Source organism: Alligator sinensis, unplaced genomic scaffold (genome assembly GCF_000455745.1).
Source record: "Alligator sinensis unplaced genomic scaffold, ASM45574v1 scaffold185_1, whole genome shotgun sequence".
Classification (NCBI taxonomy): domain Eukaryota; kingdom Metazoa; phylum Chordata; order Crocodylia; family Alligatoridae; genus Alligator; species Alligator sinensis.
In genome coordinates, this window is record NW_005842649.1 from 654,919 (window position 1) to 682,267 (window position 27,349).

Consider the following 27,349-nt stretch of genomic DNA (forward strand, 5'->3'; position numbering starts at 1 on the left):
TAAGACCTTGCTCGCGTCGTTTCGTCCCCGTTCTCTTTCCTGACATGGCAGGGGGTCGGACTTAATGATCTCTCAAGGTCCCTTCCGACCCTACCAACTATGAAACTATGAAAAAAAATCCAGCAAGTTGGTTCATAGCTATGAAACCATCCCTTTTGACTGACCCACAAATTACAGCAAATTATAGCAAATTGACAGCAAATTACATTGTTCAGTTTCTGATAGGCAGATTCTTATTCTCCCCTGAGTTGAGTTAAAAAAATGAAGTAATAGTGATAATTAATTAAAAGTATCCCAGAGTACATTATCTCTCAAGCAAAATTGCATTCAATAGGTGGCCATGGTACATGCATGTATTAAGTTTAAACAGCGAAGACATGTATTACTATGGCCAACACGAAAGAGCAAATTCTTTGAGGAGAAATGGGGAGGTGTTATGGTAATAAAATATTGTAAAGTGCCCTAGGTTCTGTACTGGAGCAATTCAGAAACTAATAACAAGAATGTTAATTTAAATATCTTTAACATTTTAATGCAGACTGTGCATTAGGGATTACTTAATCTAAAAAACCATACTGTACAGAATATTATTGTGTATCTTTTTTCTACACAAAGGATAATAATGGAAATATGAACATTAAGTGCTATTCTGTAGGGAGATCAGGATTCCCAGATGAAAAGCAGCGTCTCACATCATTAAAATCACATGTTCTACAATGCTCAACTGCTACATATAGCATCTCACGGCTTATCTTTTATCATGCTTACAGTGCCTACTTCTGCAACAAATTACAGCAGTTTAAGAACGCAAAACATTTTTCTACCTCACGGCTGGAAGCCAAGAACTGCTCTATAAAATATTCACTGTGGACTTACTTCTTAACTAGTTAAAATCACTAAACTCTACTGGTGCCGGAACTAAACATACTGTGTTTATTTTTCTGTACTCAAAGGCACCATTGGAATCTTGTATCTGAGAACATAATGCTCAGAATGAAGTATCCAACCCAAGTTAGCAAAAGGTGCATAAAATAAAATGTTTAGTATTCTTATATTTTAGCCCCACGTTTCTGACAATATGTTATATTAGATAGAGAAATATAAGTGTCTCCATAAGTTGATTTGGATAGTTTATATCTATCTTGCTTGTCTTTATAAATGCCAGGCAAAGTGTGTATGTGTGTGTGTGTGTGTGTGTGTGTGTGTGTGTGTGTGAGAGAGAGAGAGAGAGCGCGCACCCCCTCTTCCCCCCTCCATATAATTATTTTTAGTTTGCCTTGGCAGGGCTTAAAAAGCTTACAGAAGAGAAAGCGTGCTAGCTAGGAAAGATAGCTAGGTCACCAATATGTATTTCAAGGAACAGACTTGCATCTTTATCCAAAACTGCGTGCTGAGTGATGGATGTCAGTGTCACAGTTATTTCCCGGCTCCTGCCTTACTGCCACAGGGAAGTAATCTGCTATTGCCCTTTACTGGGGTAGATTAGTTCCTTCTCCTACCCCTCAATGCTGGTTCAGTTATTCAAGGGCTTGTAGAGCCAGAGCTCTGTGCAATCCTTTTCAGGAGCTACTCTGTGTGCAGCCTAATTCCCAGTATTGCCACCATGAACAGTTCAGAATTCATGAGCCCAAAAAGTTATAACATGGGTTGTTAGAACATAGGACTTCATGAAGTAAAGAATGAATGGTGCAGTTGGTTTGTTGTTCTGACTTCTGATTTTTAAATTTTCCTGGTCACTCTAATGCAAGTTACACTACTGTAGTGTTAGGTGTTGAGGTGATGTTAACCCATGTTAGAGGATCTCTTATTGTATGACCCAACTAAGGTTGAGACCTGTATTTCCACTATTTTATAGTCACATAGTAGGAGGTGGTCTGGGCACCAAAGAACTTAAAAGCTAATGCAAAACATGGTACTAAATCTGAGATGTGGAAACTGGAGCTGTAGTTGACCAAACTAATTTCCTGCAAGGAATAACAAACGTTCATTAAATAGGAGAAAGTATGAAGCCCTCTTGAGCAGGGTATGATTTCAGTGTATAAATAGGGCTAGTCAAAATAGTTCATCAGAACTTTTTTTTTTAATGGAAAATGTGTGTACGTTTTTCAAGTCAGCAGATTGAGGTTGGGGGAGGTTTGGTTGTTTTTTTACAAACAAAAATGTAATTTTTTTCACTGAAAAATTCAGTGCACAGAAACAGATCTTTTGATTCAGAAGTGCTGCCAAAGTGTCCTGTGCAAATTCTAGTTTGGTGTCATGTGCCCCTGGTGTTTTCTGTTGATCAGGATCCCACAGTGGTCCTGTAACTGCTGTGATGTGCATCCTCTTCTTTTCATAAGGGGTAACTGCAGTGTGTTGTGGGAGATGTCCAGTCAGGGGACCTGGCCTGTAGAGAGAATGACAATCTGAGGTACTTGATCTCTGCCTGAGGCACTCCTGGGACATTTCACAATAGGAGGATTTAAGAGTGTAATTTTTGGCCGAAAACTACAAAATGATATGAAAGAAAAAATTCTGTTTTCTAACCTGCTAGCACCTTTACCATCGATGGGGAGGGCTCTGTAATTCAGCAGCAGCACTTGGTATGCATTTGAAAAAGAAACTTCCTTCCTGGAAAGATAGGTTCATTAAATCAAATTGGGGCCTTTTTGGAGCTTACAGAGGTAGGGTCTGGACACAGAGACAGGTAACACTCACATTGTGTTCAGTTCTAAACTTGTTAGTTGGTCACACATGGTTCTTATCAGGACAGCTCCTATTAACCAAAAAAGAAACAGCAAAAATGCAAGACTGAAAGAGATTAATACTACATCCAAATCCTCTTCCCAATATGTTTTATACTAAAACTAATCTTCACAATTACTTTAGGTCCCTTATATGAAGTTTTATATGTAGCGTTTTTTAACCACACGTGAGTCATCAGTCAGGCTTGAACTCATTATCTTGATACCCACAACACGAACCACTTCTACTTCACTAGCATAAGTAAAAGGTGAGATAGTAACTGTGCTGTTCTCCTATATCAGTCCCTCAGATCAGCCCCATAGAAAGATAGGCAAGACCAGTGCTTATGGAACAGCAGGGTTCAGGAATATTGGTTTGCCTTCCTGGTTCTGAGTCTAGTGGATGTAGATAGTATTTCCAAATGTAAAAGTACTTTGTTTAGGTGGGACTGTTGACTGTGAGAAGTAGGTGACTCTTATTCTTGAGGTGATGAACCAGCTGCTTGTAGGGTTAGCTTCCCTTATCCCTTAATCCACCCTTATCCAAACCATTTACATTAGCTTAGACCAGTGGTCACCAACCAGTCAGTCTTGATTGACTGGTTGATCATGGAGCCTCTGACAGTTAATTGCAGTCTGTAGATCCCTGGGAGGTAGATCCTGGGGTGCCCTTTACTTAGAAAAAGTGATCTTCACCATAAAAAGGTTGGAGAGTGAACACTGGCTTAAACTGAGTGAAAATCTAAGTGAACTGGTCCTTCTGCTGGGAGGAGCAGTCAGCCAAATCCAACCATTCACGTGGTTCTTAACCTGCATGCAAGACCTTCACCTAATGCAGGAGGTATACGTCGCCACTAGGGGGAATGCCTTACTGGACTTGGTGTTGGCTACAGGGGAGGACCTGGTAGGGGAGCTGCAGATTCATGGTCACCTTGGGGACAGTGACCACCATCAATCAAATTCACCATATGGCATAGGGTGGATAAGATAACTAGTAGGGTGGAAATGCTTGACTTTAGGAAGGATAACTTCAGTGTGCTTAGGAGTCTAGTCTAGTCAGTGACACACTGCAGGAGAAGAGTATTGGCAAGATGGGAGTCCAGGAAGGGTGGTCGTTCCTAAAGGAAGTGACTCTTCTGGCACAGAAGGAGACTATCCCAGTATGAGGGAAAAGGGGGAAAGGAGCCAAAAAACTTCCTTGGCTAAACAGGGAAATCCAGGGGAGCCTAAGGGCAAAAAAGAAGACATATAGGTGGTGGAAGCAAGGGGAAGCTACCAAGGAGGAGTATACCTACTTGGCCCACACTTCCAGGGAGGCAGTTAGAAAGGCCAAAGCAACTACAGAGCTGAGGCTGGCAACACAAATTAAAGACAACAAAAAGTCTTTTTTTAGGTATGTAGGGAGTAAAAGGAAGGCACAGGGCAGCATAGGACCCCTACTGAACAAGGAGGAGCAATTAGTGACAGAGAGAGGGGCTGAGCTAGTCAATGAGTTTTTTGCCTCAGTGTTCTTGAACAGGGCTCAAGATAAGTCTCCTAATGGATTCTTAGATGGGCATCAGAGGAAGACCAGCCCACCAAACGTCAATGCTGACTTGGTGTAGAATCGCTTGGATGGACTGGATGCGTTTAAGTCCGCAGGCCCAGATGAGCCTTATCCAAGGGTACTGAAGGAATTGGCCAGTGTCATAGCAGAACCACTGCCGTGGCTGTTTGAGCGCTCGTGGTGCTCAGGTCAGGTTCCGTAGGACTAGAAAAGGGCCAAGGTGGTCCCTATTTTCAAGAAGGGGAGGAAGGAGGATCCAAGTAATTATAGGCCAGTCAGTCTCACCTCCATCCTTGGAAAGGTCTTTGACAAGATCATGAAGGATCATATTTGTGGGAGTCCAGCAGGAAAAATAATGCAGCAGGGAAACCAGCATGGGTTCGTAGCAGGTAGATCATGCCTGACCAATCTGGTTTCATTTAATAACAGTGACAGACTCACAAAATGTTTAGACGCAGGAGTAGAGGTGGATTTTAGCAAGGCCTTCGATACAGTATCTCATCCTATTCTCGTAAATAACTTAAGAGGCTATGACACAGATGTTTACACAGTCTGGTGGGTAGTAAATTGACTTAGCGGTCGCACCCAGAGAGTGGTAGTAGATGGGTCGGTATCGACCTGGAAGGATGTGGGTAGTAGGGTACTGTTGGGTTCGGTCCTTGGACTTGTACTCTTCAGTATCTTCATCGGTGTCTTTGATGTGGGTGTGAAGTGTGCTCTATCCAAGTTTGTGGACGATACTAAATTGTGGGGTGAAGTGCACACTCTGGAGGGTAGACCTGGACAGGTTAGAAAAGTGGGCAGTACACAATAGGATGCAGTACAACAAGGGCAAGTGCAGAATGCTGCACCTAGGGTGCAAAAATGTGATTCCACACCTACTGGCTGGGCAGTGACCCACTCAGCAGCACAGAAGTGGAAAGGGATCTCAGAGTCATAGTGGACTCCAAGATGAACATGAGTCATCAATGTGACGAAATAATCAGCAAAACTAACTGCACTTCATCATGCATCAGCAGATGCATGACAAATAGATCGAAGGAGGTGATACTTCCCCTCTATGCAGCATTGGTCAGACCACAGTTAGAGTACTCTGTCCAGTTTTAGGCGCTGTACTTCAGGAAGGATGTTGATAGACTCGAGAGGGTCCAGAGGAGAGCCACGCGTATAGTTAGGGGCTTACCGGACAAGCCCTATGAGGAGAGACTGGGGGACCTGGACCTCTTCAGCCTCCACAAGAGAAGGCTGAGAGGTGGCCTCGTGGCCGGCTACCAATTCCTTTGGGGGACGCAGCAAGGGATTGGAGATGCTCTGTTCAACAGGGCACCTCTTGGGGTAACAAGGAACAATGGTCACAAACTGACAGCAGATTTAGGCTAGATATCAGGAAAAACTTCTTCACGGTAAGGATTGCCATATTTGGAATGGGCCTCCAAGGGAGGTGGTGCTCTCCCCTACCTTGGGGGTCTTTAAGAGAGGCTGGATAGGCGTCTGGCTGGGGTCATCTGAACTCTTTCCTGCCTAGGCAGAGGGTCGGACTCGATGATCTGTTGAGGTCCCTTCCGACCCTAGCATCTATGAATCTATGAACATGGCCGCATTAGAAAACAACAGCGTGTTCCACACAGACGTGTTTAGTCCCTACTGCAGCGGTTCCCAATCTGTGGGTTGTAACCCCAAATGGGGTCACAACATCAGTGGATGGGATCGCAGGGAGTGAGGGGCCATGCTGAAGAAATGAGGTCATGCTGAGGAAATGGGGACATAAATGGAGTCATGGTGAGGAAAAGTTTGGGAAGCCCTGCCCTAGTGTATCACTAGCTTCAGGAAAGGCTGCACTCAGGCCAGCTAGAATCAAGAAACTTCAATGTTCCTGGGAAGTGTCACATCCATGTGCCAACTCAGATGGCACTGTTTAAGGAGGGAGGTATAGAAAGGAAAGTTCACAAATATCATCAGAGTTTGTGCATCCTTTGTCCAAGTTGCTCATATGAATATTAAGAAGTGGGGGAAGAAAGTAAAATTAGAGTTAGGTATTTGACAGGTCTAATAAAGTTTGTTCAATTGACTGGTTAAATATTGGTCAAAAATTGTAAAAGATTGCCAGTAGGTCCAACTAATACACAGAAGAAGTATAAGTTTTCTGTTAAGAAAGAAATGTGTCAAAAGCAATTTAAAAAAATTGTATTTCTGTCAAGAAAAAAAAAAAAAAAAGTTTTTTTTTGTATAATTTCTATAAACTTTGACCAGTCAAAAATATGCAGTCAATTCACAATATTTGACTGGTCAATTAAACGGCTTGCCAACCCTAAGTAAAATAACTTGTTACTCCTTAGATTTGGGGGTGGGGTGGATGCTAAGGCACACAGTTGACAGCCCAGAGGTTGCAAGGTTAAGGCCCTAGAAAAAGTGTTCATGGTGTGGCCTGTAAGGTTCCAGTAAATCTGTGGGTTCTGCTAAATACCTTGTCATAAGGGCACAAAAAAGGAAGGGATTCCAGGGACAGAGCATGTAGCATGTTCAGGCCTCCTTGACACATGAGGAAAAATCTTTTATAGGATAATCCATCCATTCTTCTTAGCAGAAATGAATGGGGAAATTAAAGTAGAGAGAAGCTGTCAGAAGAGAGAGAGAAAGAAAGAAAGAGAGAGAGAAAAGGATGGGAGTAAAGAGGCATGAGAGGGAGACCTACAAATCTACCTCACCATTTAATGGAAACATAGGTCTTGTAACACCATATATTAGTGTTACTTGTAGTTGGAAATGTCATGACATATTGTGCTGTGCCAGTCAGTGATACGTATTGGCATAGTGGTTCTGTGGATCTGGAAGCTGATTACCATTGGTCCTTTTCAATTTTACCATTTGAAATTTTCAACAAATAGAATAGCAAAGATGGCAGTGGAGATAGAAATAAATGATCAAGTGTGAGCTCAGTTGCATGTGTTAGTATTTTTTTATCTTGTCAGGTGCACTTCATTTAGGCTAGGAACAGATGTTGCATCTGTCCCTGGACAAGCTGAGCTTTTGTTTGTCCTGGAACAAAAATATCCTGGGATTGGCCTGTAAACACATCACCCTTGAGTGCCTGAAAGCACTACCACTTTTCTGACCTTGATTCAGTGATGCAATTCTGAACAGACATACATTGCAATCTCCTGGGATAAACTGTTACTACCTCTTATCTGGAAAACCTTTTTAGAATTTATCCTAGGACAATAAACATCAACGTTTTCATGAGTGCAGTTTTTCCTGGGATAAAATGGTCTATCCTGGAATAAATGCAACATCTGTTTGCAGCCATAGACATATGTGCTAGTTAATTTCATTTGTGATATGTGAACTGAAAAAGAGTTCAGTTCTCTCTGAGAACAATACTCACCTTGCAGAAGGTGAAAAATAACAAAAACTTGAAAATAAGCAAATTTAATTCCTAGTGCATTCAGGGAAAGATCGCTTAAGTAAAGCATGCTACTTTTCTGTCTATACCTTCACTTTATAGTCTTGCCAAATTACTTGAAAGTGGAAGGTGCTAGCTTCCTAAAAACACATTAGAGGAGTATTTTCAAGCCTTGCCACATTTCCATTACATATTCCAGATCATTTGAGTGCGATCAACGATGATCTCCAGTAGGTACTTTTAAGTTTCTTTTTTATATTTTCCTGTTGGCTAAGGTATTTATTTTATTAGTAGTACAATCCACGATGTTAATACCTAATACCTGAGTGGGGGGAATCCACCTTTTTAAGAGCACTTGCTTAAATATGCTATTGGTTTAGTCCAGTAACATTCATGATATGAATGATGTTGTAAAGGATTATATAGAATTCCAAAAAGTATGAGGTAAAGAGCATTTTAGTTGAATAGGAGAACATAGGAAAAATTATATATATTTTATTCAGTCATAGGTGTTGTGCAGGCCAGGAGCGACCCGAGCCCTTTTCTGTGCTGCACGCGGGCTGTGGCCAGCAGCCCGGGCACGCTGGATCGGAGAGGGAGGGCGACGAGCTGGAATTAGGCACAAACGCTTAGCGGTAGTTTTAAAGATTGTTTACTTACACCGAGATGGCAGTGGTGTAGGCTGGAAAACTTGCTTGAGTTGCGGTTACAGACAGGAAAGAAGAGAGGCGGACAAGAGTTCTAAACTTGTGAACTCTAGCCCAATCCGGCTGAGGGCTCTAAACACGCGAGCCCGTCGTGTCAACCGAAGAAAGTACTCGTCCGGAAGAGCTCTGAATAAACTCACACGAAGTTTGCTAGGCTCCGTGGGTCCTTCTGCTCACTCATCCCCACGAAGTTTGCTAGGCTTCGTGGGTCCGGTTCTTTTGCGCGTGGGGAGGGATACGTCTAGGAATCTATCGGCGACGGGGAGAGGCTAGAGGCTGATCAGACCTCTGTTGCCTGCTTGAAATGCACTGGGTTCAATAAGCTCCGCAGCGCTTAGAGATCTTCACACAGCGTGAAGTCTCCTCCTCCCGGTGTTCATGGAGTCCTCCAACTTGGGCGGAAACCACTCAAGCCTTTTATACGGCTAGCAAGCCAATCACTAGCCGCCACGTGTGAATAATTTAGAACTGGCCAATAATGGGGCTCGAATTAGCATACAAATGGTGGGAACTCTTTGCAATGAGCATTTCTGTGCTGCAACAAAGAAATGCACCCTGCAAAGAAAGCTTCAAATTGGCGGGAAATTCTCCCTTGCACCGGGGTTCTCTTTTGCAGCAGAAAACTCCACCGTGCAAAGAAGCTATAATTTAGCGGGAACAATTTAGCAGTGCCGAAGCACACAAAAACAAAAATCACACCCTTTGGGTTGTGACAGGTGTAAGTCCTAATATTAATAGAATGTAAAACCCAATAAATCCAAAAATGAATGGTCTGCATTCATATATCTAAAGGCTTGAACTCAACCCCAACAAGTTCAAGCTGGGTGGTACATGAATAAGAGACTTCAAAGAAAATCTTGGTTTCTTTATTGTCTGTTTGAAAGTCCTGAAGCCACATCACTGGGACTATGTATATTAATTGTTTTTCATGTCAGTTCTTGTATCACTTCATCACTTCCAGGTATGACTGCATTTCAGTAACAGGGAAAGTTAATACAGGTAAACAGAAGCCTTCATTATAGTTAATAGAAACCAAAAGTTTAACATCTGACTGTCTAAACTTCTAATATGTGCTCAGCATCAAGATAAAGACATGCTTCACACTCGCCACTAGAGGTACCGGGTCCTACTTCTTCTCTTGCTCCCATTTGAAGTCAATGGCAAAACTCCTGTTGGCTTCAAAGACAAAGAGCTGGGCACTAACATGGTAACTCATAGTTGATATCAGCTTAAGCCAGACTCCAGAAACACCTAGCCTGGAGAGAAGGGTGGTTTACTGTGCTATTACCAAGTTACCTAATCCAATATGCAATGTTCTAACCTCTTTTCATTTTGGTACTGTTATCAACATTTAAAAGAATAATGAAAAGCACTTATTATATACCATTCTCAAATGGTCTGGCTATGTTTTTAGTCAGGGACCAATCTAGAGCCAGTTCAGTGGCATGGTTGGACCCTGCTTTTGGACCACACTGTGAAAGCAGCAGCTGGGGAAAATTTTAACTCCCACAAACAGGAAAAAATCCTACCTTCCTTTCCCTCCAGGCTCAGCAGCATGTCTCTACCCATCCCATTCCCCCTCCTCCACCCACTACTGCTGCTGTCCTTCTCTACTGTTCCTCCTCCTTGACCAGTTCCCCTGCCTCTGCCTCAAAGCAGGCTTACAGAAGGGGAAACTGCCTGCCACTGCCTGAGCTCTGCTTCATGTGCAGCTTGACTAGAGTGGGGCAGGAGCAGCTGTGGAGCTCCTCCAAACCCCAGATCAGCTGGGAACAGCAGCAGTGCACGGAGGAGAGGGGCTGAGCACGGAGGAGAGAGTTTGTGTGGGGGAGATTTTTATCTGGTTTTGGGACTTAAAGTATGTGGTTGCTGCTTCCCCAGTGTGGTTTGCCTATTCCAGTGGGGGAGGGGGGAAACTGGGAGCAGGGGTGTAGTCATCCCTGCAACACTGATGTTTGCTCCCACACCACATTTTACAAAATCCTGTGTTTAGTGTACTGCTTGTTAATTTTCTTGGAGGCCTTTTATTTTTCCTCTTTAGAATCTTAATTTTTGAACATATCAGTTTGGATTTTAACTCTTACCGTGTCTAAGCTCAGTGTATTTTGATCTACTTTTTGGCCTTTCTTAGTTAATTGTGACATGAAATGGTCTGTGCTTTTGTCTTCTAAGCATGCTGATTATAGTATTGTGATCTTTTTCAGTGTACCTTGAGGATAGTTTTGTGAAATCTGGAGTCTTCAACGTGTCAGAACTTGTGAGGGTGTCCAGAAGTAAGTTAACAAACCACACTTAATGACCTAATATGTGCAAATAGCTTTATTCCAAACTTTTTGAAAGCAATTGCAGACTGTCAGTTGACTTCAGGCCTGAACCCAGGCAGAAAGTTTTTCCTGTTGCACAGAATTTTGCTAATCTTGTGCACAGTTCATCTTGCATACATTTATAATAAAAATAGGTTTTCTTTTGTTTTGTTCAGGTTTTGAATGAAACATCTTTCTTCATAACTCAGGAATGCACAGCAAATTGATTTATGTAAGGTTTAATGGACTGAGATGTCAATAAAATGACATCTCAGTAATGGACTTTTTTTTGGTTGAACTTTCAACTTTCTCTTGCCATTCTGTTCATGTTTGAAATTATGCTGAACCATCTTTTTAAATTTAAACTTTTAAAATTTACTTTACTCTCCAAAGTAAAGAGTAATGGCCTTTAAAGGAAAATTGCATCATAGCAAGTGTAGACTGTAGGAATACTGTATTTTACTCAAATCTAAGGTGAGGTACCCCGCTTCAACATGAGGGGGGAAGTCCCTCATCTTAGATTAAAGTACAAGTTGGCAGAGGCAGTGGTTGTAGCTCTGACACTGACCCCAGGAGCCACTAACCCCCTTCTCCTCCCCACAAAACTTGCCTTTCGTAGTCTCTCCCTTCCCCACCTTTGCTCCCTGCCATTATCCTGCCCACCTCCCACCACTGCTTCCCTTCCCTTCACAGCTCTGGCTCTGCCTCTGGCTCTGGCTGTGGTCTCACTCCAGGCTAGAGTAGGGAGCACAGAGCACATGCTCCTTCCAGCTCCAGCCCAGCCACGCAGAGGAAGTTCCAGGCCTGGCTCTGGCTCTGGCTCTGGGGCTGAAGCCAGAGCTGTTGCTGATGCATGTCTGGGCTGGGACCAGAGGCAGCACATGCTCCCTGTCCTGGACCAGTGTGGGACCTGAGCTAGAGCCAGAACTGAGGGGAAGGTAAGGAGTGGAGGTGAGGAGCTCTGTGGGGGGCAAGCAACGGAGAGGGCAGGCACTGGTTTGTGCAAGTGGAATGGGGACAAATGATGGTGGGGACAGGTGGTAGGGGATGCAGGCACTGCAGGGAAGAACAGGCATCAGGGAAACAGGCACAGGGTGCAGGTGGGCTCACAGGTAGTAGGGTAGGAATACATGGGCTTAATACAGAATCTACTCATGAGCAAACACAACATACAGATGCAGAAATATTATTACAAATAGGAAATGAAGATGGGCAAGAAGAGATTTTTAATAAGAAACAGAGGGCAAAATTATGAATAAAATTAATTTAAGAATATCTCCTGTTTTTAGCAGTCAAGAATCTACAGTTTTGAGTTTTAACATGGGGTAAAATAATCTATGTATTTATTTTGCCCTTGTATTTGGTGCATTCCCTTCTTGTACTTAAAGTAAATGCTATTCATGCCTTTCTCTTTGAGATTTAATTTGGAAGGAAGTGAACCAAAAAAAAAACATTCAGAAGTTATGTTTAGAAGCATGCACAGTAACAAGTGTGGAGTTCATTGCTATTTTGATGGTTGAACGTTCAAGGAGGAACATTGCTCAGATGAGGAGTTTGACACAACACCAAAAATGAGAGAACACTTTTAAACTATCCACCCAGATTTCACACATGAGCTAGTTCAGGCTAGAACAGGAAAATTACAGGGTTTTAATTAGCTTGTAAGGGCTGAAGGCATGATTCTTTCTTCATAGTTTTATGAATCAAGAATAATTCAGTTGAAAGTCAGTAAAATTACATCAGCAAAATGTAATATTGCACTGGGATATGTACAGAATATATTGATTGAATAAAACTGCTAGCTTTTTACCTTAGTACTGGGTTTTGGAGACCCATTAGGTGCATAGATACGCACGTACAATTCCTGTTGAATTATTTTATTTTGCAAAAGTTGGGAAGAAATATTCAAGAGCACAGTTTGTTCCCTCAATATGAAGCTACATGCACTTTGTGTTTGATAGGGTTGTGCGTGAGCAGCATTGAATATTCTTATGTAAGTCAGGGATTTGCATATGTGGAATGCAGGTTTGCGCACGCTCATCCGTTATTTTGTTCAAGGAACTCGAGCATATACTTTTAAGCTATTGCCCATTTAGAAAAGCATTTTATGACAGTATTGTTACCTTACTCTCTCCTTCTCACTGTTACACATAGGCTACAGACATCACACTTGTCCTGGGAGAAACAGTTTTCCCTAGGAGTAAGTGTAATCATTTGGATGTCTCTGTTCATTGTCCCAGGTCAAACCCTAAAAAGGTTCATGGGGTAAGAAGTGCTAACAGTTTGTCCCAGGACATTATGAAATACATTTGAATGGATGTCCCACGATTGCATCATTGAGTCAAGGCAGAAAAGCAGCAGTGCATCTAGTCGCTCACTAAACCCTGATTAGATGGGCAGTGTGTGGACATTAGGGCTGTGCAAAGCTTTGAGTGCTGATTTGATTCAGAGGAGAGTCGGCTCGATTCGGTGGCTGAATCTCCGAATCCAAATTGAATCAGGAGACCAATTAAAAGGCCCAAAACTATTTGAAGCTCTTTGAATCAATTCAGAAAAGATTAGCAGAGCTTCAGCGATTCGGGCAGTCCCTTCTTGCTGCAGCAGGGAGCTGGATCCAGACTCCATGCTGGTAAGTAGGGGATGGGGGAGGGGACCATGCAGGGCACCTCTGCCAGGCCCCATCCCCAGCCTGCTGCCCCAGCCCCCGTGAGTGCCCCCTGCCTGCTGTCCTAGCCCTGCCATGGCTGCCCCACCCAGCCCCAGCTCCTGGCTCTTTAAAAAAAGCGCCCACTCATTGGCTGCTGCAAAGGAAGGCAACAATCCCCACTGCCCCCCACTGCTCCATGCTTCATGAAGGGCTCTGCCACAATCCCCCCAATCCCCATCCCCTCTTCCAGCCCCCCTACCATGGCTGCCCCACCCACCTCAGCTCCCAGACCTTTAAAAAAGCCTCCACTGACTGGCTGCTGCAGTGGCCTCGGGGCTTCTGGGTGCTCGGGGTAGAGTGAGAGCTTTTTTTCTTCCATTTTTTTTTCCAAAGGGCCTGGAGCTGGGGCGGGAAGGGCAACCATGGTGGGTGTGGCTGGGAGAACAGGCAGGGGTTGGGGGGCTCCTGGCATAGCCCCCCACATGGCATGGGGCAGTGGGGGGCAGTGAGGATTGTCCCCCCTACCTGGCAGCAACTGGGGAGCCAGGGGCTTTTTTTTCCCCTTTTTTTTAAAAAGCCAGGAGCTGGGAGAGTGGGCGAGGCAGCCATTGAGAGTGGGTGGGGGATGGGGCCAATTCAGAGATTCAGAATCAGATTCGGCTGAATCAATTTGGGACAGTGATTCATAGTTGCATAGTTGGTAGGGTTGGAAGGGACCTGAGCAGATCATCAAGTCTGACCCGAGCAGATCATCAAGTCTGACCCCCTGCCATGGGCAGGAAGAATGTTGGGGTCAAATGACCCTGTCTAGCTGATTACCTAGCTTCTTTCTGAAGACCCCCAGGGTAGGAGCAAGCACCACTTCCCTTGGAACTTGGTTCCAGATCCTAGCCACCCTGACTGTGAAGTAGTGCTTCCTGAAGTCTATCCTGACCCTACTCTCAATCACCGTATGGCCGTTATTTCTAGTTACTCCTGGTAGTACTTGGGGGAACAGGGACTTTCCTGTTCCCCGCTGGTCCCCTCTGGTAAGTTTATAGACAGCCACCTCATCCCCTCTCAGCCTTCTCTTGGGGAGGCTGAACAGGTTCAGGTCCTGTAGCCTTTCCTCGTAGGGCCTGCCCTGCTGCCCCCTGATCATGTGAGTGGCCCTCCTTTGGACCCCCTCAATGCTGTCCACATCTCTCCTGAAGTGTGGCACCCAGAATTGGATACAGTACTCCAACTGCGGCCTGACCAATGTTGCATAGAGGGGGAGGATCACCTCCTTGGACCTGGTCGTGATGCATCTGTGGATGCATGACTAGGTGCAGTTAGCCTTAGTGACCACATCCTCAAATTGGCAGCCCATGTTCATTTTGGAATCAATAATGACTCCAAGATCCTTTTCTGCCTCTGTGCTGACAAGAAGGGAGTTCCCCAGCCTGTAGGTATGCTGCTGGTTCTTCCTCCCCAGGTGTAATACCCTGCACTTGTCAGTATTATATCCTATCCGTCCACCCCTGTAACCTGTCCAGATCTAGTTGTAGCCTGTCCCTTCCTTCTAGCATGTCCACCTCTCCCCCCATCTTAGTGTCATCCATGAATTTGAACAAGGTGCTTTTCACCCCCTCATCCCAGTAGCTGATGAAGATGTTAAACAGTGCGGGCCCAAGGACCAAGCCCTGGGGAACCCCACTGCCCACATCCCTCCAGGTCGAAAATGACCCGTCCACCACCACTCTCTAGGTGTGGCCCTCCAGCCAGTTAGTGACCCATTTGACTGCGTAGGTATCGACGCCACAGTCCCCTAGTTTTTTAAACCTGCCCCTAATGAACCGATATTGGTTGCCCCTAAGCATAATGTCCCCTGCTGGTCCCTCGCAGATGTGCTCTTGGATAATTCTTTCAAAGAGCTTCCCCAGGACCGAGATAAGACTAACGGGCCTATAGTTTCCCAGGTCCTCCTTCCTCCCCTTTTTGAAAATGTGGACCACATTGGCCCTTTTCCACTCCTCTGGCACCTGGCCAGAGCACCATGAGTGCTCATAAAGCCATGCCAGGGGCTCCGCAATGACCTCTGCCAATTTCCTCAGCACCCTGGGGTGGAAATCATCTGGACCTGATTTGAACACGTCCAGCCCCACCAGAAGTTCCCTAACTAGGTCCTCTCTGACCCTAGGCCTGGCTGTGCCTCTCCTGAGTCCATCCGGAATCCCAGTGGGGTGGATGTCCTGGTCCCTGCTCAGAAAAACGGAGCAAAGAATTTGTTAAAGAGGTCAGTTTTGTTGTCTGGTGCAACCGCCAGATTGCCAAGCATGTCCTGCAGGGACCCCACGTTATCTGGTGCTTTCTTTTTACTCCCTGTGCATTTAAAAAAGGACTTCTTGTTATCCTTGATCCTGGTCGCTAGTCCTAGTTCTGTCTCCACCTTACTCCTAACACCCCCACTACAGTTTCAAGCAATGGAGGTATAATCCTCCTTGGTGATGGCCCTTCCCTCCCATCGGGTATACACCTTCTTTTCAGCTTTCACATGTTCCTGAATGCCTTTGGTGAGCCATGGGGGCTTTTGAGCACTCTGGTGATTCAAATCACCAAATCGAATCACCAGCCCCCAAACAGGCCAAATCTGAAGCAAATACTAGCCGCTTTGCACAGGCCTAGTGGACATACTAATCCTGGGACATTTTTATTCAGGTCAAACTTATACATTACTTGTCCTGGGCCACAAGCCACATCTGTTCCTAGCCATAATATACTTCTCATAATAAACTTAAAAGCGTATGGTTTCTGGGTGATATTTCCCCATGCATTTAACTTTAAGCTGCAACAGAGCTGTGCTTTCACTGTCAGAAAAATTCAAACCTTCTGATATGTTACACAATATGCAATTATTCTTGAAGTGCCAAAGGTTGTTCAAATGTACAATATTCAGACAGCAGATGAAAGTTAAGATTATAGTATGTGTGGGCTAATGCACAATGTCTGTGTCAAGGATAAAAGGCAAAAGAAACAGTGTGGTGTGGTCTTATCATACAGGCCACTTTTAGAATGACTAGGTACTCTGTAATGTTAATGCTTTGTATCACAGTTTTATCCATTTCTTTGTATCAGTTCTTTTATGTTGTCTGTTATGAAAGAATTCTTTACAAAATAATAAATAAAACTGTATAAATGTTAAGAGGTTTGTGATGGTGAGGGTGATAGGTTAAGGTGGGAAAATATTAACAGAACTTGTCTGTGCTTGATTTCCTCAATAGGTAGAATAGGTACACATTGTCATATTGCAAGGTTTTTTCAGTGTTAAAATGGAGAAGATGGTAAAAGGATTAGAGATTACTTTTGACTCTTAATAACATGTTCTTCAGCACCTATAACCCAGGGAGCTGGGGTGAACTTCCCAATTGGAGAGCTTCCGAGCCAACCATACTACCATGACATGAACTCCGGTGTGAATCTACAGAGGTCACTGTCTTCTCCACCAAGCAGGTAAAAGCATAAGCATTGAAAAAGCAATAAATAATAACTAAGAGTAATTAATAATACTACTGATAATAATAATAATAATAATAATAATAATAATAATAATAATGAATAAATGATTGGTTGGTTGATTGTGGGAAGTTAGTGTTGATTAGATGGGAAAGCAGTTCACAGATACCACAGACTAAGTGCATAATTTCATGAATTCTGTTTGCTTTTACCAAGTCATAGTTTCATAGTTGGTAGGGTCAGAAGGGACCTAAGCAGGTCATCAAGTCCAACCCCCTGCCATGGGCAGGAAAGAATGCTGGGGTCAAACGACCCTGGCAAGGTGTTCATCTAACCTCCTTTTGAAGACCCCCAGGGTAGGAGCGAGCACCACTTCCCTAGGAAGTTGGTTCAAGCTCCTAGCCGCCTTGACTGTGAAGTAGTGCCTCCTGATGTCTAGCCTGAACCTACTCTCAGTCAGCTTATGGCCATTATTCTTTGTAACTCCCAGTAGTGCTCGGGGGAACAGGGACTCTCCCACTGCCTGCTAGTCCCCCTTGGCAAGTTTGTAGGTGGCCACCAGATCCCCTCTCAGCCTTCTTTTGTGTAGGCTGAACAGGTTCAGGTCCCATAGTCTCTCCTCATAGGACCTACCCTGCTGCCCCTGATCATGTGAGTGGCCCTCCTCTGGACCCTCTCTGTGCTATCCACATCCCTCCTGAAGTGCGGTGCCCAGAACTGGATGCAGTACTCCAACTGTGGCCTGACCAATGTTGCATAGAAAAGTCAAATATGTATGTTTTATAAATTATTACTAGGTTATTAATTCACAGTGGAAAATATCTTCCTGTAAAGGGTGATAGAGCTGTGTAGTATTAACACTGATGTTTCAGATGATACAGCTTCTGTCACATTTGTAAACCACTTCCTACTGCTATTAGAGACAAACCATTTTCCAGTGGTTTATTAGAAGAGCAATCTGAAACTTACTTCTCAGTAAATTAAACAATGATTTTAGACTCTCAAGAAGGATGCTATGCATGATGTATTTAAAATTACCAGCTAATTCAGGCTACATTTACAGCTCTATGGATGAACACAGCTTATTTTAATTTAACATTTCTATTTCTGAAATTATCTTTGCTGCCTTTCCTTACTTTCTGCATTCCTTCAAAAAAAAGATGCTTAGACACTTGAAGCTCCTACTGGGAGAACGATGAATAATCTCATTTTCCAACTAGAATTCTCCACCTTTTGGAAAATAAGCCAAGACAATTCTTAGAAAAGTGTGAAAATTTGAAGCCTGACTCTCAAGAAGATGCTGACTGATAATTGCATGTACATCATGGGTTAGGCATAGGGAAGGGGAAAATGAGAACCAGCAACCACATTAAATGTGGCCTATGGGGATCAAAACACCAAAGACCAGATCTGCATTCTACAGGAGAGCACAGTGGGTGAAGGATCCCCTGTTGGAATTCCTCTCTGAATGTTACATTCAGGAAAAGATTGCTCACTCTGGAATAGGCATGGGTTAGGTGCCCAAATGGGCAGAGGCTACCTCTAACGGGTCTGTTTACCTGGCCTCATCATTGTGTCAGATGGCACAGTTCCTGGACCTCTCCTAATTGGAAGTTCCTCAGTATAGAGGAGGAACTGGAGAAATATACAATACTAATACAAGCTCTCCTAGTTTTTCTGGGGAATTTTCTTTGGGCTGGTGTTAGGGGACAATAAGTGTACTTGTGGCTCCATCCTTACGGTGCCACCTGCTTTCTGCCGCAGTTCACTTCTCTCCTCTCTGGTTACAGATAGAAATGACGTTTGTTGTGCAATTGGCCCCTTGAAACCACTCGAAAGCCCAAACAGAAGAGCATGGCTAGAGTGTTCCAATCATGCAACAAATTAACCCTTATTGTATGAGGGTTCAAATGAAGACGCTCCAAAGCAGAGTGCCTTCATTAATTTCTGTATGCCTTGGCTGCAGCTGCTATTTTAGGATGGGAGGGAGAGAAGGCAGGGGAAGGAGGTTCATTCTGGAGTTCTTTCACCCCTGCTGGGGTGGAGGAGGGGGCAGGTGGATTGGAGCCCCTCACTTCAGGGGCACTCCAGTGTACCTACTCTCCACTCCAGTGGGGCTGAGAACCCCGAATGGACCTCTCTCCCCTGCCTTCTTCCCCTCCCATTCTGAGACAGCAGTGGAGTTGCAAGGGGAGTGGAGCTACGGGGAGAGGCTGCACAGGTGCAGCCTGTCTCCCTGGATTGGCTCTATGTTGGAGCCAATCCCCCAACCTCCTGATCCAATAACTAATGTCTGTTGAGTCAGGAGAATCAGTCTAACTCATGGTGCTTTCTATGAATCGCTGTTAGACATGGGAGCTGCACTTTTGTCTGTTCTCTCTATTTGTATATTCTGATTCTGTGAACCAACTTTTGGTGCAGGGATCCTAGATATATCAGGCAGCACCAGAGAGATGAGATAGATGAGTGGAGAATCTGTTTTGCCCAGGGATTTTGGATTTATATTCCTATTCCAGAACAATAAGTTGTGGTATTGCTTGGTTTGCTGAAGCTACCAGGGTATCACAATATCAGAGTACTATGTTTTATATGGGATCTTTGTTGTCAAAGAGTATTACCTCATCAATGAAACAGTAACTGTCTGGGCTTGAGAGCAGATTTTGTAGTTTTTAAAATTATTGTTGATAAGGTTAGAACATTCTTCTACCAGTATCTGGTTGTAGTGGTTAGTCAGCCTATGCTCCGGGATTCAACTAAGCTTTGAAATTTAAAAAAAGAATGGAAAGAAAGAGAGAATAATCATTCTCATAGTACTGTCACAGTTACTTTAAAATAATATTATTAAATTTTTCATGCTTAGTTCCCCACCTTTCTTTCCCCAACTTTCTTTGGAAAACTGCTACACTGATAAGAAGAAATCTGCCTTTGTCCTACTAATTTGAAATGGTGCCATAGTACAAGTGGTGATACTTGAAATGCAGGCCTTTCATTGTCAATTAAATTAACTGAAAATGAAAAGACCATGTCAGGATAGGCATCTTGTAAAAGTCCTGCACTCTGATCTGGTAGGATATAGCAAGCTATTTTTTCTCCCTTTACACAGATTCAGAATAATTCCAGTTTCGCCTGGTTAATTTTGGCATGGGTTCAACTCTGTTTGTTTTTTTTTGCCTCAAATTAATCCCTTGGAGAATTTAACTTTTTAACGATACGTCTTTTACAGCAGGTGGCAGAAAACAGATCTTTGACCAATGTTTTAAATGCTGTTGGATTTAGGACATGCAGGAATTTGTGTGTGTGCGCGCATGTGCACATGTGTATATAATGTAAAAGAAATAGACACTATATAAACAACCTTGTTTCAGACTTATGCATGAGGTTAAGTGTAAAATTTGTTTTTTGGTTTAATGCCTACATTGTTCTCTGTTTTGCAAAAATTTGTCATAATCCTTATAGATTTTGCCATACCATTGCTAAATAAATGTACATAAGACTTAATCCCGACACTTATGATATTTCAACAGCAAGAGACCCAAAACTATCTCTATAGATGAGAATATGGAGCCAAGTCCAACAGGAGACTTTTATCCCTCTCCAAATTCACCAGCTGCTGGGAGTCGGACATGGCATGAAAGAGATCAAGGTTAGTAACATTTTGTAACAATGTGTTCAAGCATTCATCAGTATTATACATTTTCCCGCTCCTTTCTTGCATTAAAACAATAAAGCAATGGTGTATTGCAGTAAGTTAGCTTGACTGTTCTATGTAACCCATTTTTGCTGAATGTTTTTAACTAAATATATATATTTTTAAAAACTGTAATGGTCATATAGCATGAGCAAGCACATAATCATAATTTTTCCACGCAGTAAACTTCATTATCATCATCAGAACATTTATTGCAGATGAAGTCTTCTTTAAGCACCTAATTTATATTGTGGACACTATAAAAGATAATTACGCTGTTCCAAAATGATCTGAACAATGCATTTTTATTGAGTAAAAATGAACTATTTTTACTTTCTGGTTTGGCCATTATTAGTATACTCAGCTTCTCCAGTGGGATTTGCATTAATGTACATCTCAGCATCTTTTACCTTCAAGAGAACTCAGTCTTAGCCCTTGGTTATTGAAGTCAGCGGCTATGTCTACACATGTGCTTAGCTGTGGAGTCGACTAATTAGCTGGGGAGTAAAACATCACTTGTGGAGTAAAGACACACATGCAGTGCTATTAGGCCACAGTTCACTAATTAATGCCGTTGTAAGATAGTGTACTATCTCATGGAGGGGGGTAATTAACTGCAATTAAATGTACATGTAGATGCTGACCACAGGCATAAATTGTGCTCTGTCAGCCCAGCCAGCAGGGGTCAGACTCCTGCCTGCCACCTAGCCACATGGTTCTGCACTTTCAGCACCCTCATGTTCCACCCAGCCCCTCTGCTACCTCAAACTGGAGACTGGGACTGGCCGCTGGTGCCCTCTGCCAGCCTGATGTAAACTGCTCTGCCTTGGCTAAAATTGCTGCTGTCTCAGGCACATGTAGAGATGCTACACTCAGGAATAGTTTACTCTGGTTCAAACTGCTCCAGAGTTTGAGCCAGTGTGCTAAATTAATTGCACATGTAGATGCACCCAGTGTAGATTTTCCCTCCAATTAGTAAGGCATTATGAAATTCCCAGTATATGCATTGTATACATTTCATGCACTGTGTTGTTCAAAGAGTCTTCTCCTTGAGGTTCTGCCACTCTTTGGAACCATCTACACAGTATGCAGCATTGCTTGCAAGAATGAAATAATAGAGCTAGATAGGAAGTTCCCTGTTCAGCTCCCTCTCCTGATACATATTTTGTTCTACTCAGTCTGTTGTTTGATATTCTAGTTCTCACCTTTCTCCATTACTAACTGGCAGTTTGATGCATGGCACCTTCCATGGTTTAGGTCTGTTGCTTAACTTTTATTTGTGCTTTTCTTCCTTTAGTTCCACCCCCCCCTTCCCACTTCTCCCCCCCGCCGTCTCTTTGGGTGGTGTTTGTTTAGCAATTAATGTCGTTATATTTGACGTTTTCTGTGGAATGGGATTAAACCAGCAGCAGTCTTCTATGTGCCTTGTTGACAAGTAGCAGACATGCAGAAATGGAGATGCCAACATTTCATATATGAATAGTGCTATATTTATGTTGTGCCAGTTGCAGAACAGCCAAAAATTTGCTAGTAGTGAGGGTCTGGAGGTGGCAATAGTGATAGATCCATAGTGCTGAACCCAGCTTAAATAACTTAGATTGGGAATTCAAAGAGGTATTCAAAGCAGTTACGTGCCCTTTAAAACTAAATGGAAGTAGGGTACCTAACTCCTTTAGGCAACCTTTGAACATTTTAATCTAAGGGAATACCATGTGAATACACATTATGTTTGCATTTAGCCTTCTATCAAAATCAGTACTGATTTGTTGGTCCTCTTGGAGAAGGTTGGATGAGCTTTTTATTCCTCATAAAGGGTAGATACTGTGAAATGTAATAGAAAGATAGACACAAAGGACATAATGTGAATAACCTCACTATAGATTGTCCTTGCTGTTGCTGCAAGTTGTATGCTGCATAAGCATGTATCATGAAAGGTTGGAATGTGATTAAGGGAGAATTAGTGGTTTGCCTAGGCAGTGGCAGCTGTGAAATTGGGGGAAAAGTAAAATTTCAACAAACTTCAGTAAAAGACTCATCATATACCACACTCTTTCTAATTAGGAAAGCTCCAGCACTCGCCTTTTTATAAGCTTTAGAGCTCTCTGTGTAAGTAAAGAACTGTTATCTATTCCTCTTACTGACATACAATCTCTGAAGAGCTTCTTATGAAACAAAATGTGTATACATTTTCTATTTGTCTGTTTTGAAAGAGCAGTGTAGGGAGATGAAAGTAAGAACAGAAATAAGTAAGCAAATAGTTTAAGATGACCCTGGTGCATTTTTTTTAAATGATGGGTAAAGAAATAGTGGAGAAAACTTTAATGATCTGTTTGGTAAATAAACAAATATTTTTCTTAGCTTATATCAAGCAAGAATAGCTTCATAGTATCATAATGCTTAGGGTCGAAAGGGACCTAAACCGATCATCTGGTCCGACCCCATGCCCCAGGCAGGAACAGGTGCCGGGATCATATCACCCCAGCCAAATATCTGTCCAGCCTCCTCTTGAAGACCTCCAGGGTAGGAGAGAGCACCACCTCACTTTGGGAACCCATTTCAGAGCCTGGCAGCCCTAACTGTAAAGTAATGTCTCCTGATGTCCAGCCTGAACCTTCTCTCTTACAATTTGTGGCCATTATTCCTAGTAACCCTGGGTGGTGCCTGGGGGAACAGAGCCTCTCCCAATTCTCTCTGGTCCCCCCTGGTGAGCTTGTAAATGGCCACCAGATCCCCTCTCAGCCTTCTCTTGTGGAGGCTGAATAGGTTCAGGCCCTTTAGCCTCTCTTCTTAGGGCCTCCCCTTTGCCCTCTTTTTTTGGGGCCTCCCCCGCTACTCCTTGACCATGCGAGTGGCCCTCCTCTGGACCCTCTCAGTGCTAGCCACATCCTTCTTGAAGTGTGGAGCCCAGAACTGGATGCAGTACTCCAACTGTGGCCTGACCAATGCCGCATAGAGGGGAAGGATCACCTCCCTGGACCTGCTTGTGATACATCTGTAGATGCACGACAAGCTGTGGTTAGCCTTACTGACCGCTTCCTCGCATTGGCGGCTCATGTTCATCCTGGAGTCAACAATGACTCTAACATCCCTTTCTGCCACTGTGTTGACAAGTAGGGTGTTCCCCAGCCTATAGGTGTATTTGCTGGTTCCTTCTCCTTAGATGCAGCACCTTGTACTTGTCTGTGTTGAATTCCATCCTATTCTCATCCGCCCACCTCTGTAATTTGTCTAGATCTGGCTGGATTCTGTCCCTCCCCTCCAGTGTGCTCACCTTGCCCCACAGCTTGGTGTCGTCAGCTAATTTGGACAGCATGCATTCCACACCCACATCCAGATCGCTGACAAAGATGTTGAACAGTACAGGCCTCAGGACTGAGCCCTGGGGGACTCCATTGCCCACATCCCTTCAGGTCGAGAACAACCTGTCCACCACCACTCTCTGAGTATGACCATCTAGCCAATTTGCCACCCATCTAACTGAAGGCATCAATGCCACAGTCACCAAGTTTTTTTTAAAGAGAATGCGGTGGGAAGCCATGTCAAAGGCCTTCTTAAAGTCCAGGAAGACAACATCCACCAGACATCCTCGTCCAGGGACTTTGTGACCTGATCATAAAAAGAAATCAGGTTAATCAAGCAGGACCTGCCCTCAATGAAGCCATGTAGGTTGCCCCTGAGCTTTATCTTCCCTTCTGGGCCCTTGCAGATGTGCTCCTTGATAATTTTCTCAAAGGTCTTCCCAAGGACAGAGGAAAACTGACTGGCCTATAATTGCTGGGGTCCTCCTTTCTCCCCTTCTTGTAAGTGGGGACCACGTTGGCCCTTTTCCAATCCTCTGCTACCTGGCCAGCGCCCCATGAGCATTCATACAGGCGTGCCAGGGGCCTCGGTATGAATCCCGCCAATTCCCTCAGCACCCTTGGGTGAAGAGCATCTGTAACTACTGATTTAAACATGTCCAGCCCCTCCAAAAGTTCCCTAACTAAGTCGCCTCTGACCCTAGGCATGGCAGTGCCTCCCCTGGGTCCGTCTGCAATTCTAGCGGGGAAGATGTCCCGGTCCCTGTTGAGGAATATGGAGGCAAAGAATTCATTAAAGAGGTCAGCTTTTTCATTTGCTGCAATCACCAGATTGCCAAGCCTATTCTGTAGGGGCCCCACGTTACCTGGTCGGTGCCTTCTTCTTACTTCCTATGTATTTGAAAAAGGACTTTTTATTATCCTTAATTCTGGTCGCTAGCCCTAGCTCCATCTCTGCCTTGGCCTTCCTAACAGCCTCCCTGCAGTCCTGAGCAATGGAGGCATAATCCATTGCTCAGGAATGGACTGTTTGTACACCTCCTTTTTTGCCCTCAGGCATCCCTGGATGTCTATGCCAAGCCATGGGGGCTTCTTAGCACTCCTTCCCCCCTTGGTGCGCATTGGGACTGACTTCCTTTAAGCTCAGAGGATCATCTCCTTGAGGAACAACCACCCGTCTTGGACTCCCATCTCATCTCATTGAAACTCTGAGACCCCAATGCCTTTCCTACTAACCTTCTTAGCTTACAGAAGTTGGCCCTCCTGAAGTCAAGGACCTCTTCCTTGCTGCTTTCTTTCACCACCCTGCACTGGATACTAAATTCCAGCAGGCGATGATCACTGTTGCCCAGGTGGTCAAGTACCTGCAGACCTTTCATCAGGTCATCGCCTGATATATAGTGTAAATATCTATACACTTTGGCATTTACTTCCCTGGGTTAGGTGAAGGTTCCGCATCCCGGCTAGGAACCTCCGTGAGTGGTCAGACCTGGATAACTGATCCTCCCAGCAGATGTCTGGGTAGTTTAGGTCACCCATGACAACCTCATCCCTTGACTTTACAGGCTCTAGGAGCCAACCTGAGAATTCCAGGTCCAGCTTATCCCCCTGGTGAGATGGTCTATAGTAGACACCCACTATTAAGTCCCTTTCCCCACGCTCCCCTTGCAGTCTTACCCATAGTGCCTCATTTTGCCCCTCCTCTGACCCCATTCTGATCATTGAGGATGTGTATTGCTCTTTGATGTATTGCACTACACCCCCCCCCACACACTTTTCCCTGCTCTGTCTCGCCTGTACAGCCTGTATCCTTCGATGTCCACTGCCCAGTTGTGGGTAGAATCCCACTAGGTTTCTGTGAGTCCCACTAGGTCTGGGTTTTTGCTAGCTAGCAGGAGGGCGAGTTCCTCCTGCTTATTCCCCATGCTTAAAGCATTTGTGTAGAGGCATTTGAGGCCTCCTGTAGGTGCCCGTGCTTCCTCCTTGTTCCTAAGTCTGCCCTGGCCCCTGTCACTTACTTGGGTACTAGTTGTGTGTGTCATCTGGCTTGATGGCGAAGTGTCCTCGTGTTCCTCTGAGTCCCTGTCCCCTGGCGAACCTATTTTAAAGCTCGCTGTACGAGATCAGCCAGCCTGGAAGAAAAAAAATGTTTACCTTTTGGGGAGAGATGAAGCTCCTCCTGCCTGAGCATGTCCTCTGTACGGAAATGAGGGTCATGGTCCAAGAACGCAAGGTCTGCCTGGTAACACCAGCTCCAAAGTCGCCGGTTGACCTCGCCGATGCATTTCTCATGGTGCTGTCTGCGCCTGCTCACTGGAAGGATAAAAGAAAAAACTACCTGTGCCCCTGTCTCCTTGAGCTTTTCCCCTAGAGCCTTGTAGTCTTTCAAGTTCTGAAGCTCTGAATAACTTCAGAACATTTTATATGCATATAATACTTTCTTTCTAAAACCTCACTTAGTGAAGAATATTAACATAATAGAGAAATATCCAGTAAGATCAGACTTTAAACCTATTTTCCTTAGTATTACAACATGGTTTAAAGTGTAAATGTAAAGCACATATATTTGTTAATAATATACCCTATAATAGAGGGACCAAAGCAGATTCATGTGTCATTCTGTAGTCAATGTTTTCCAAAAATACCTAATGTCAGTATACAGTTAAGTGAATTTTAATTTTACAGCTGCTGCGTAATGTCCACTCTCTCACATTTCTCCTGTCATCTGCTAACAGTCAGGAGTTAGGATATGAACATACAATTTAAACAAACAGGTAGACCTGCTTCATTTGTTGATTGCTCGTTCAACCCTCCTATACTCAGACCGAAACCCTCTTAGCTGGTCACCCCTCTCCTGAACTTATGCCATCTTTTGCTTTTTCCCTCCATACTGGACATGCCCACCCTATTGGGTTCTTCATCTTGCTGGCCCTTCCTCGGTTAGGTCATGTTTAAAACAGATATTTTAATTTCTGAAGTGAGGGACTTAACAGAGGAAGGAGTTAAAGTTGTCCAGGAACAGAGCTATGAGAGACAACTTAAAATTGTTTGGTGTCCTATATTGGACAGAGCTCAGGACTACTTTCAGCTCCTAGTGTATCTGCAGAAAGCTGATGCATATTCAATCATAATCTTTTATCTGTGCTATATGCAGAGAAAACCAGATACAGATAATGCGTTTAAGAAATACTTCTCACTACAAAAAAGCTTTGAAATATATTTGAACCAAGTTCTTAATTGTGTGTGACATTTCTGAGCCATCATACTAAAAATGGCATTGTAGTGGAAGTGGCATTTCTATCCAAACTTTGCATGTGCAACGCTAAACCAGTTTCTCTCCTACTTTTTTGATGGTTGAAGCATTGGAAGTCACTCATGCTTAATATTTAAAAAGCATGTTTAATTTTTAAACATCAGTATTCCCATATGCTGTTTCAAGCAATATTAAAATAAGTCAGAATCTTACTTTAATATTGGTTGGTTTTGCTCTGAGCTTCACTTGTGTCAGAGTTGTAAGTAATATCTTTTTTCAGTATAACTGCTGACATTAGCAGTAGGTTCA

The 27,349-nt window shown here is 43.8% G+C and overlaps 1 protein-coding gene across 12 annotated transcripts in view; it reads left to right on the forward strand.

Annotated features, from left to right (window-relative positions):
• NFIB (nuclear factor I B) overlaps positions 1-27,349 on the forward strand; it is a 257,933-nt gene that overhangs the window by 157,974 nt on the left and 72,610 nt on the right. For 11 of the 12 annotated variants that reach the window (XR_003096234.1, XM_014524710.1, XM_025215529.1 and 8 more), the window contains exons 4-6: positions 10,581-10,649; positions 16,677-16,797; positions 20,325-20,443. Coding sequence is in view for 11 of the 12 variants with exons in the window: in XM_014524710.1 (XP_014380196.1) it covers positions 10,581-10,649; positions 16,677-16,797; positions 20,325-20,443 (309 nt within the window). In the remaining variant the exon portion in view is untranslated. The remainder of the gene's footprint in view (positions 1-10,580; positions 10,650-16,676; positions 16,798-20,324; positions 20,444-27,349) is intronic. The other variant, XM_025215534.1, reaches the window with a different exon arrangement.